General features: G+C 62.3%; 1 protein-coding gene across 1 annotated transcript in view; it reads right to left on the bottom strand.

Moving 5' to 3' along the window:
- The window catches only part of Lpcat1 (lysophosphatidylcholine acyltransferase 1), a 78,397-nt gene that overhangs the window by 26,651 nt on the left and 39,416 nt on the right, over positions 1-12,330 (bottom strand). The window contains exons 2-3 of the mRNA XM_077109405.1: positions 5,559-5,701; positions 249-463 (exon numbers count right to left, since the gene is read on the bottom strand). Of these exons, the coding sequence (XP_076965520.1) occupies positions 249-463; positions 5,559-5,701 (358 nt within the window). The remainder of the gene's footprint in view (positions 1-248; positions 464-5,558; positions 5,702-12,330) is intronic.

Below are 12,330 nucleotides of genomic sequence, written 5' to 3'. Positions count from 1 at the left end.
GGATCCACAGCAAGGGGAGAGGTGAAGGGAGGACCTGCGGGGGGATGCAGGGCAGGAGTGGGCACTCCCCAGGCCCAGGGAGGGGCTCCTGCACTCCTGAGGCCCCACACACTCTGCTGGGGACTCACACACGAGGGGACTCACTCGATAGGAGGAAGGGCCACCCCCAGGCCGGGGCTGACTCACACAGGAGGCCTCACTCCTGGGCAGGGCTCTCTCCTGCCCGCCCCCAGCAGGGGTGCACTCACTTCCCCAGATTGGGATGTCTCTGCTCTCCGCCTTCATCACGATGGAGGACATGGTCATGGTGACAGGGATGGCATCGAAGTAGGACGAATGCGGTGCCAGCGTCAGGATGGCGGCCTCGGTGGGCAGCGCGCGCTGCCCCTTCACAACCACGTGGTGGAAGCCGCCAGCAAACCACATGGTGCGCATGATGGCCTTGAGCAGCAGGTCCACGGCCCTGCAAGAGAGGCGTCGCGTCACACGAGGCTCGGGGGTCACAGGAAAGGCACTGTGCCTGGGCTGAGGCCGCCGGGCCAGCACAGCTTCCTGAGGGGGTGTGTGCCGGTCCCCAGCCTGAGGGACTTCCTCCCACCCCCTCACTCATTCACGACAACCAATGGCTCCATCCCGTCCACCACGCGCGTTGGGATGAAAGACCTTATGTCCCACGCTCAGCGACCCATCTGATGGCCTCTGTCATGCCCAGGGGGAGAACCACGAGGACACCTAGCACACGGGAACATGGCCACCTTTCTGGTCCTGCCGCTGGACCTGGTGCTGTCCATGTGAGCTGCTTCTGCTAGCAGCTAATGACGGGAAGCGGCCTGGACCAGTGAGCTCATCCCTGTTGCTGTGTGCGGAGGAGCCATCGCCCGTTCACCACCAGCCACCCTGCTGAGCCCAACAGGGAGGCACCCGGAGAGCGGCGGCCTGTGCACCGTGGGTCCCGGGCTCCCTCAGTGCCGGCCAGAGGGGGTGAGATTGCTGCACAGAAAATGAGAGCCTGAAACCTTCCTGGTGACTTCCCCGAGGGGCCAGAACCCTGCGGAGCATTCCTAGGTGAGCCCCAGCACACCTGCGCGGTGGCCAATGGCTGAAGGGCACAAGCCCCTAGGGCAGCCACCTGGAAGACCTCTGCCGACCTGCGGGTAAACAACACTGAGGCTACACACAGAGACTCTGGGGACCCAACCTGGATGCTCTACTTCTAGGGCTGGGTATATTCACACAGGTCCCTTCTCAACTTCAGCGGAGTGTCTCCAAGGACCTTTCTGTAGGCGCTAATTTCCCAATAACCACACACAATCCCTGGGGCACCCACTGATGCTCAGGAGGAGAATGCGGGCGCAGGAGGCTGCAGGGGACCAGGGGACCAGGAGCCAGTCCTGGGGGAGGAGGGGCGGGGAGCTGGGCGAGCAGTATCCAATGTGGGTCCTGCCGTTAGGGACACTGGCCACGCCTCAGGTCCTGGGGTAGGCAACAGTGCGCCCAGTGCCGGGGGTGGGGTGGGGAAGAGAGCCAAGGTTGGCAGCTCTTCCTCGGGGACCTGGCCAAAGACGCGCCTGGGAAGCCGACTTCTGGTGTGGGTGGTGGTCTCAGCAGAGCTCTGCTCCGGCTGGGGAGCTGGCCAGCACCCCACCCCACGGTGGGCAGCCATCGAGTTTCCCAGGCCGTCCACTAAGGCTCACACTCCTCACAGGGACATCTGAGAATCCGGAGCTACCATGTGCAGAAGCCCTGGAGGCAGACCCCGACCCCCAGGCCTCAGAAGAGTGCAGGGACACCCCACCCCTGGGGTCAGAGGTGTCCCAGAGGCGGGGACGGGAGCTCTGGGCCGGGGAGAGAGTGCTCAGGGAGGAGACGGTTCCCTAGCAGGGCTGGAACGGGGAAGAAAATCTCCCAGAACGTGCAGGGAGCAGGAAGAGGCTGGAATGGAGCTCCGTGACGGGAATGGCACCTCGGAGCTGCAGTCCCCTACTCTGAGGTTCCCTCGAGCCCCCAGTCACCCAGGACGGACGCTCCCTCCCAGAGAGGGAACACCTTCCGGCCACGGGCATGTGTGGGAGGGCAGGAGAACTACGCCCCACAGCGGAGTCTGTTCTGGGACAACAAGGGCAGGGGTGAGGTGGGTCCAAGTCCCTCCTGCAGGTCCCCGAGGGGACCTTCCACAAAACACAGGGGCAGAGACAAGGTGCGGCTGGGGGGAGAGCAGGATGATGGCCGTCCAGGGCCTGTGGCTCTACTCTGGGAAAGCAGCACCTGCCAGGTGGAGTGACCAGGGCTGGACTCCCCAGACTCCCGAGGCCTCAGTCCTCCTCCTGCGACAGGCAGATGAAAGGAGACTGGAGAAGACAAGGCAGGTGCCCAGCTGGGAGAGGGGCTCGCAGCGCAGCCCAGCCGCAGGACCAGGGACAGTGTGACCCTGAGGGGCCTCAGGGTGAGAGGGGGCACGCCCAGCTGGGAAAGGGTCCCTCCACTTCTCCACCCCTACACAGGATGGGAGCAGAGCAGAGCACGAGGCCTCTGGACATGCAGCCCGCTGCCCCGCTGCTGGACCAGCCAGTGCACCCCAGAGCAGACACCCTGGAAGGGACACTCAGACTCCCGGGGCACCAGGCCCGGGCAAGAGCAGGGGCCAGGACCTTCAGGGTGATGCGCAGTCCCTGCAAGGTCCTGGGGGAGATGCGCGTTTGGGTGAAGGGAGGGAATGGGAGAGGCTCCGCGGGTGCGGGGAGGCCCCTCACTCTGGGCAACAGGCCCTGGGCGGCGGCTGCAGGCTGGGAACAGAGGAGCAGTGTGCTCAGGCTCGCCCGGTTCTGGGTCCCTGGAGCGGCTGGAGGTACTGCAGGCCCAGGTGTCTCACAGGCGAGGAGTCAGGGCGTACCCTGGGGGTGGGTGCAGGAGTACGGGGAGGGTACTGTGACCCTGGCCACCCAGTGCTGGGGCCTCCACTGACTGAAATGGGAGGCGGAGGCCAGAACAGTCTGGGGGCCTGGAAGCTCCTTTCTGGACACAGGGAGAGCAAGGTCATCTACAGTAATCAACAGGCCTAGGGCCCAGGGCTGGACAGAAGCCGAGGCTGGGAGTCATCAGTCATCCGTGGTCACCAAAAGCAGAATGGCTGAGATCACCAGGAGAGCAACAAGGACACCAGAACCAGGGAAGGGTCCCCTCAGAGCACTCGGCACAGGCTGCTCTGAACTGTCAGACCGCCAGGGGTCAGCAGCGGGAGGACACAGCCGTGGGCACCACCGGTCTGCTCAGGGCTCTCCTGGGGCTGTCGGGAGTCAGTCCCCGATGGCGAGTCTCACCTAAAGGAGCCCAGCTTTTACACCACTGTGGGTTTAAAGTGACCTGAAACAGCAGCTTTTGCCACACTGTCATTCTTTTGCTGAAAAACTGACCCCTTTACTTTGGGAGGGTCTGAGTGACACAAAGCTCATTCAGCCACGTCCTCTGCCACAGCATCGGCCTGCTCAGGACTGTGTGGCGGGGAACAGCGCGAGTACTCCCCGCCCTCCTAGTGGTACTTCAGCAGTGATGCCCATCTGCCGCTGTGGTTCAGTCCGGCTCTCCCCGATCCCACCAGTGCCCCGTGAAGGCGCTTTGGCCAGGGCTGCCTCTCTGTCCCCTCCTCGTTTCCAGGAGCACCCCGCTGAGCCCAGCACACCCAGTGCTTCCACAGGTGCTGGGCACAGAGGCCCAGGGCTGCAGGGCAGGAGGTCCCTGTGGCACAGTGTGGCACATGCAGGTGCAGGACACACAAGCATGCCCCCCCGACACACTTGACACTAGCACACGACCGGAATCCACACTCACACAGAATGAGCCTCAGCCTCCAGGTGCCAAACCTCTTAGGAAACCGTCACCACAGGAGTCTCATGCGCCTGCCGTGGAGCACTCTGCACACCCGTGTCTTGTGTGGAAGAGAGCACCCTGGAGCAAGGCTGGCGGAGAGCAGAGAGCTGCACAGGGTAAGAAGCGCCAGCAGCGCACCCAGGACCAGAAGACAGCCTGGTGTCACGCAGTGGCGCCTGGTCCCGCAGAGCAGAGGGCCGGGGGGGCGCGGCCAGCGTGGGTGGAGATGGCCTCCGGCCTCCTGCCAGGAGCCCAGGACTTTCACCACCAGGCGGGGCTCTGCGGGCAGCGGGGCTTCTCCACCAAGCAAGCAGATGCCAAGCTCCCTGCACAGTCAGAGCTTGGAGGGTGGCAAGATAGAGGTGGCCCCGGAGGGGATTCAGAAACCCAGGGGGGCAGGGAGGGATGCCAAGCCGGTGCCATCAGCACCAGCTGCATGGCATCACACCCACCTGCCCACAGTGGCCCAGGGAGGACCCCCAGCACCTGGCCATCAAGTATGACTCTGCCGGCCAGTGGCAGCGTGGCAGACCTGGGCACCACAGTGGGCATCTTTCCCATATTGTGCTGTGCATTTGACCATGACCAGGGGCACCTGAGCTCTGAGGAGGACCCTGGTTCCCTGTGCCTCCCCTTGGGGCCAACGCTCCTGGTCAAAGTGCAGGCCCTGGAGAGCAGGCATGAGGGTGGGTACCCAACCTGAGAGGCAAGGGCCACAGTGCACATGAGCCGTGTGGCTGCTTCCAGACCTGAGGCCCAGGGCAGATGGTGGCCCTCCTGCCAACACCTGCATGCACCACCATGTCCCGCCTTCCAGGACCCCGACCCTGCCATGCCGGTCCCAGCAGAGGGGTTGGTGTGGGGCTGGGATGCGGAAGAGCAGCCTGGGGCCTCAGGGCAGGTCCAGTTAAGGGCAGTGGCAGGGATTCAGGTGAGACCAGGGGCATGTTCTCCACAGTCCACGCCGGGCCTCTGTGGGAGGGACCACAATCTGTGCACGAGGCTGAGCCCTGTTTCAGTGTGTAAAGGATGGGGCCAGCTTGGGTCAGCACAGCCGGGCGAGGACTCCGCCACAGAGCTGGTGCCTGATGTGCAACTCGGAACCCGGGCAAGACTGGGGTCCTGCGCCCCCGCGGGGCTGTGCTGGCTCAGCCCGCAGTCAGCCAGAGCCTCGGGCGTTTCACTGGACTCCCAGGATGTGGTGACCCGTACCTCTGCCCCTCCGGTGAGCCCAGGTCACAGGCCGTGGCTGGCCCTGTCTGCCCCCACGCCTGTGTACTCAGACCTGCAAGGGCCCTCCCAGTCCACTGCACGATGGCAAGTCCAGGCAGGAGGCCCACCTGAGCAGGAGCCTGGTCACTGTGTCACAGGGTGGTCTGTTCAGGCCGAGGGTCCAGGGACAGCTCGAGGACCCACCACAGTGGCAGAGGGTCTCTGTGCTCAGGGGTGTGGGACAGTGGCCTCGTGGCCGCAGAACCCTGAAGCAACGGCCTCAGAGCAGGACCAGGCAGGGGTGCAGGGAGCAGCTAGTCTCAGAGGAAGTAGAGGGAGCTTGGTGTGACCTGGAGGGCAGCCTCGGGGACACGGGCTCAGGGGGGAGCGACGCTTCCCCACGAGGCGGATGAGCCGCTGTGACCGTTGGCACAGATGTCCGCGGAGCCTCCCCACGCGGAGCTCTGCTCAGAGCCACTTACCTCCTCCACAAGGCCAAGGGCTGCTCGGGCTCCTTGTCAGCAGGCCCCAGGGAGGCCACCAGCGCGAAGGGCCAGGCCAGCAGCATCATGAAGGCAGCAAACAGGAGCCGGAGGGGGAAGAGTGTCAGCGTCATGAAGGCCACCTGGGAGGGGAGAGACACGTCATTCCAGAAACACCTCCACGCGGGGACACTGCCTGCCTGGAGCCCCACTGCCCCTCCTGAGCACAGCCCTGAGGGCCCAGGTGGGGACGGGCCCTCCCTGCACATGGCACCCCAGCAGGAGGCCCCACTAGTGACAGAGCTGCTCCCCAGGGCCTTGGGGGGCACAGCCTCTTGCTCCCTGGAATCCCTGGGGACCCAGCCAGCCAGCCTCGTGGGCCAACAGGAGCAGCAAGGGTGCCGGCGGGGGATCAGCGAAGCCACGCAGGAGGAAGGGCTGGCCAAAGGCTCGGGAGGTGGGAGCCAGCCTGGGGCCCGGGCAGTGGAGGCCACGGGGGTGCAGCTGAGGGCCCAGGTGGCAGGCTGGGCCCCGTGGTGGACTCTCTGTTCTCACGATGCTTGGGCACCTGGGGCGCACTGCACGCCCAGCGCCCCTCTATCCAGTCGGCATCTAGGGCTCCTGCGTGCACGTGGCCGGGGCTGCCTGTTGGGCAGTGCTGCAGCACCAGCCTCCTTCCCCCGGACGGTGGCAGCCCACCTCCCCAGAGGCAGGCATCATCCACCACCCCAGGACGCGGGTCACCGTCCTCTGCACCCTGTGGACGCTGGTGGCAGGCTGGTGATGGCCCTAACCAGAAGGAACTTTCCAGCCCCGGATCCTGAGTGGGACTGGATCTAGCAGCCCTGCCCACTGTGTCCAGGGCCTATATGCTTGAGGGCACTGACTCTGCTACTGCAACCCTGGGTCACAGTGCCCTGAGCGGACAGCCTGGGGCTGCCTGTCCACTGTTCCCAGGCGGAGCAGGCCTGTGACCTCCCGTCATCACCTCCTCTCCTGGTAAGGTCGCCCCACGAATGGCCCGTTCCCTGTCCCCCTGGGGTCTCCACCACTCCGTGGTTCCAGGATGGTGTTGGTCTGGACTTTGCTTTCCGTGGGTGGACTTTGGTGTTATGGCTGTGAGGAGACCCGTCCCCAGGCCTCTGCAGGTCTCCTGGTCCCACCGAAGTTCCCCTCCTCTGAGGGTCTGCTCTACCCTGCAGCCAACTGTGGCCCAAAAACAGATTCCAGAAGTAACAATGGTGACCTCGTGCTGTCCTGCTGTCCCCTCAGGGTGGGAGCCAGCCGCAAAAGTGCCACTGGCCTGAAGTCTGAGCACCACTGGTGATCAGACGATGAGATGGACCACCGTGGAACCTCAGAGCTGGGGCTCAGTCCTCGGTACACAGTGTACCCTCCTCCCACAGCACACCACGTGGCAGCTCACAGGGCGAGGACAGTGGGAGGCGTCCTGAGGGTCTGCATTCACACTAGCTGATCCGCTGATCTCACCCAGGAAGGCAGAGCGGAGTCACAGCCCCTGTAGGGCTCGGTCAGACCTGCGACCAGAGTGAGCCAGAGTCCACGGCACCCACAGCCAGGCGGTAGAGGGACCCAGGGTGAACCAGAGTCCACGGCACCCACAGCCAGGCGGCGGGAGGGACCCGGGGTGAACCAGAGTCCACGGCACCCACAGCCAGCAGCGGGAGGGACCCAGGGTGAACCAGAGTCCACGGCACCCACAGTCACGCAGTAGAGGGACCCAGGGTGAACCAGAGTCCACAGAACCCACAGCCAGGTGGTAGAGGGACCCAGGGTGAACCAGAGTCCACGGCACCCACAGCCAGGTGGTAGAGGGGCCCAGGGTGAACCAGAGTCCACGGCACCCACAGTCACGCAGTAGAGGGACCCAGGGTGAACCAGAGTCCACGGCACCCATAGTCACGCAGTAGAGGGACCCAGGGTGAACCAGAGTCCACAGAACCCACAGTCAGGCAGTAGAGGGACCCGGGGTGAACCAGAGTCCACAGAACACACACCCACAGTGACACACACCCATTGATGCACACACCCACTGACACACTCAGTGACAACACCCACTGACACACCCACTGACACCCACACAGTGACACACACCCATTGACACACCCACATAGTGATACACACCCACTGACACCTAGTGACACACACCCATTGACACACAGTGACATATACCCACTGACACACCCACTGACACCCACACAGTGACACACACCCACTGACACACAGTGACACACACCCATTGACACACAGTGACATACACCCACTGACACCCACACAGTGACACACACCCACTGACATAGTGATACACACCCACTGACACACCCACACAAAGACACACACCCACTGACACACAGTGACACACACCCATTGACACATAGTGACATACACCCACTGACACCCACACAGTGACACACACCCACTGACACACCCACAGTGACATCCATGCATTGACACACCCACTGACACCCACAGAGTGATACACACCCATTTACACACCCACACACTGACACACAACCACTGACACACAGTGACACACACCCACTGACACACCTACACAGTGACATCCACACACTGAAACACCCACAGTAACACACACCCATTGACATATCCACAGTGACACACACCCACTGACATACTCATTGACACACCTACACAGTGACACACCCACAGTGACATTTATACACTCACTGACGTCAATCATGGACACACTGACCTGCACTCCCAGTGTGACACAAATACACACATAGTTATACAATATACATCCACTGACACACACAGAAACATTCAAACACACCACTGAGACACACTGATACACAGGGGCACACACGACCCTGCCGTCTCTGACAGACACTAGGACACTGGCCTTGCGTGTGAAGCTGGTCCAGGCACGGGCGACAAAGCCCAAGCCCTCATGAGCCCGTCCCTCAGGGCAGCCCCCATGGACCTGGGCCTGGCCGGACAGAAGAGCAGGCGTGGGGGCCAGGTGGGGCCAGGTGGGACACGCGGCCAGCAGAGCCCTGGGTGGAGCGGGTGCCCTGCCACATAGAGTCCAGCAAGCCCCACTGCTGCCCCGGGGAGGGCACTGCCACAGGAGCACCGTGAGCCAGGAGGCTGCCCTCTGGGCTGTGGGCCACGAGAATGACGTTCAGCACAGGGGGCAAACAAGACAGGGTGGAAGAGGGGGCCTGGACATGCCCAGACCACCACGCGCTGGTGGCGGCTGAGACCATGGGCTCAGGCCTTTTCCACCTGTCCTCATCCCAGGACCTCACTAGGACACCTTCTCCCCTGTCCTCAGCCCAGGACTCACTAGGACACCTTCTCCTCCTGTCATCACCCAGGACCTCACTAGGACACCTTCTCCCCTGTCCTCACCCAGGACCTCACTAGGACACCTTCTCCCCTGTCCTCACCCAGGACCTCACTAGGACACCTTCTCCTCCTGTCCTCACCCAGGACCTCACTAGGACACCTTCTCCTCCTGTCCTCAGCCAGGACCTCACTAGGACACCTTCTCCCCTGTCCTCACCCAGGACCTCACTAGGACACCTTCTCCCCTGTCCTCACCCAGGACCTCACTAGGAGGCCTTCTCCTCCTGTCCTCACCCAGGACCTCACTAGGACACCTTCTCCCCTGTCCTCACCCAGGACCTCACTAGGACACCTTCTCCCCTGTCCTCACCCAGGACCTCACTAGGAGGCCTTCTCCTCCTGTCCTCACCCAGGACCTCACTAGGACACCTTCTCCCCTGTCCTCACCCAGGACCTCACTAGGACACCTTCTCCCCTGTCCTCACACAGGACCTCACTAGGACACCTTCTCCTCCTGTCCTCACCCAGGACCTCACTAGGACACCTTCTCCACCTGTCCTCACCCAGGACCTCACTAGGACACCTTCTCCTCCTGTCCTCAGCCCAGGACCTCACTAGGACACCTTCTCCTCTGTCCTCACCCAGGACCTCACTAGGACACCTTCTCCCCTGTCCTCACCCAGGACCTCACTAGGACACCTTCTCCCCTGTCCTCACCCAGGACCTCACTAGGACACCTTCTCCCCTGTCCTCACCCAGGACCTCACTAGGACACCTTCTCCTCTGTCCTCACCCAGGACCTCACTAGGACACCTTCTCCCCTGTCCTCACCCAGGACCTCACTAGGACACCTTCTCCCCTGTCCTCACCCAGGACCTCACTAGGAGGCCTTCTCCTCCTGTCCTCACCCAGGACCTCACTAGGACACCTTCTCCCCTGTCCTCACCCAGGACCTCACTAGGACACCTTCTCCTCTGTCCTCACCCAGGACCTCACTAGGACACCTTCTCCCCTGTCCTCACCCAGGACCTCACTAGGACACCTTCTCCCCTGTCCTCACCCAGGACCTCACTAGGAACCTTCTCCTCTGTCCTCACCCAGGACCTCACTAGGACACCTTCTCCTCCTGTCCTCACCCAGGACCTCACTAGGACACCTTCTCCTCTGTCCTCACCCAGGACCTCACTAGGACACCTTCTCCTCCTGTCCTCACCCAGGACCTCACTAGGACACCTTCTCCCCTGTCCTCACCCAGGACCTCACTAGGACACCTTCTCCCCTGTCCTCACCCAGGACCTCACTAGGACACCTTCTCCTCTGTCCTCACCCAGGACCTCACTAGAACACCTTCTCCCCTGTCCTCACCCAGGACCTCACTAGGACGCCTTGTCCCCTGTCCTCACCCAGGACCTCACTAGGACACCTTCTCCTCTGTCCTCACCCAGGACCTCACTAGGACACCTTCTCCTCCTGTCCTCACCCAGGACCTCACTAGGACACCTTCTCCTCCTGTCCTCACCCAGGACCTCACTAGGACACCTTCTCCCCTGTCCTCACCCAGGACCTCACTAGGACGCCTTCTCCCCTGTCCTCACCCAGGACCTCACTAGGACGCCTTCTCCTCCTGTCCTCACCCAGGACCTCACTAGGACACCTTCTCCTCCTGTCCTCACCCAGGACCTCACTAGGACACCTTCTCCTCCTGTCCTCACCCAGGACCTCACTAGGACACCTTCTCCCCTGTCCTCACCCAGGACCTCACTAGGACGCCTTCTCCCCTGTCCTCACCCAGGACCTCACTAGGACACCTTCTCCTCCTGTCCTCACCCAGGACCTCACTAGGACACCTTCTCCTCCTGTCCTCACCCAGGACCTCACTAGGACGCCTTCTCCTCCTGTCCTCACCCAGGACCTCACTAGGACACCTTCTCCTCCTGTCCTCACCCAGGACCTCACTAGGACACCTTCTCCTCCTGTCCTCACCCAGGACCTCACTAGGACACCTTCTCCCCTGTCCTCACCCAGGACCTCACTAGGACGCCTTCTCCCCTGTCCTCACCCAGGACCTCACTAGGACGCCTTCTCCTCCTGTCCTCACCCAGGACCTCACTAGGACACCTTCTCCTCCTGTCCTCACCCAGGACCTCACTAGGACACCTTCTCCTCCTGTCCTCACCCAGGACCTCACTAGGACACCTTCTCCTCTGTCCTCACCCAGGACCTCACTAGGACACCTTCTCCTCCTGTCCTCACACAGGACCTCACTAGGACACCTTCTCCTCTGTCCTCACCCAGGACCTCACTAGGACACCTTCTCCCCTGTCCTCACCCAGGACCTCACTAGGACACCTTCTCCCCTGTCCTCACCCAGGACCTCACTAGGACACCTTCTCCCCTGTCCTCACCCAGGACCTCACTAGGACACCTTCTCCTCTGTCCTCACCCAGGACCTCACTAGGACACCTTCTCCTCCTGTCCTCACACAGGACCTCACTAGGACACCTTCTCCTCTGTCCTCACCCAGGACCTCACTAGGACACCTTCTCCTCCTGTCCTCACCCAGGACCTCACTAGGACACCTTCTCCTCTGTCCTCACCCAGGACCTCACTAGGACACCTTCTCCCCTGTCCTCACCCAGGACCTCACTAGGACACGTTCTCCTCTGTCCTCACCCAGGACCTCACTAGGACACCTTCTCCTCCTGTCCTCACCCAGGACCTCACTAGGACACGTTCTCCTCTGTCCTCACCCAGGACCTCACTAGGACACCTTCTCCTCCTGTCCTCACCCAGGACCTCACTAGGACACCTTCTCCTCCTGTCCTCACCCAGGACCTCACTAGGACACCTTCTCCCCTGTCCTCACCCAGGACCTCACTAGGACACCTTCTCCCCTGTCCTCACCCAGGACCTCACTAGGACACGTTCTCCTCTGTCCTCACCCAGGACCTCACTAGGACACCTTCTCCCCTGTCCTCACCCAGGACCTCACTAGGACACCTTCTCCTCCTGTCCTCACCCAGGACCTCACTAGGACACCTTCTCCTCCTGTCCTCACCCAGGACCTCACTAGGACACCTTCTCCTCCTGTCCTCACCCAGGACCTCACTAGGACACCTTCTCCTCCTGTCCTCACCCAGGACCTCACTAGGACACCTTCTCCCCTGTCCTCACCCAGGACCTCACTAGGACACCTTCTCCTCCTGTCCTCACCCAGGACCTCACTAGGACACCTTCTCCCCTGTCCTCACCCAGGACCTCACTAGGACACCTTCTCCTCCTGTCCTCACACAGGACCTCACTAGGACACCTTCTCCCCTGTCCTCACCCAGGACCTCACTAGGACACCTTCTCCCCTGTCCTCACCCAGGACCTCACTAGGACACCTTCTCCCCTGTCCTCACCCAGGACCTCACTAGGACACCTTCTCCTCTGTCCT

The sequence above is a fragment of the Callospermophilus lateralis genome, chromosome 5 (genome assembly GCF_048772815.1).
Source record: "Callospermophilus lateralis isolate mCalLat2 chromosome 5, mCalLat2.hap1, whole genome shotgun sequence".
In the NCBI taxonomy this organism is placed as follows: domain Eukaryota; kingdom Metazoa; phylum Chordata; class Mammalia; order Rodentia; family Sciuridae; genus Callospermophilus; species Callospermophilus lateralis.
This window is presented reverse-complemented; position numbering and strand designations above follow the sequence as displayed.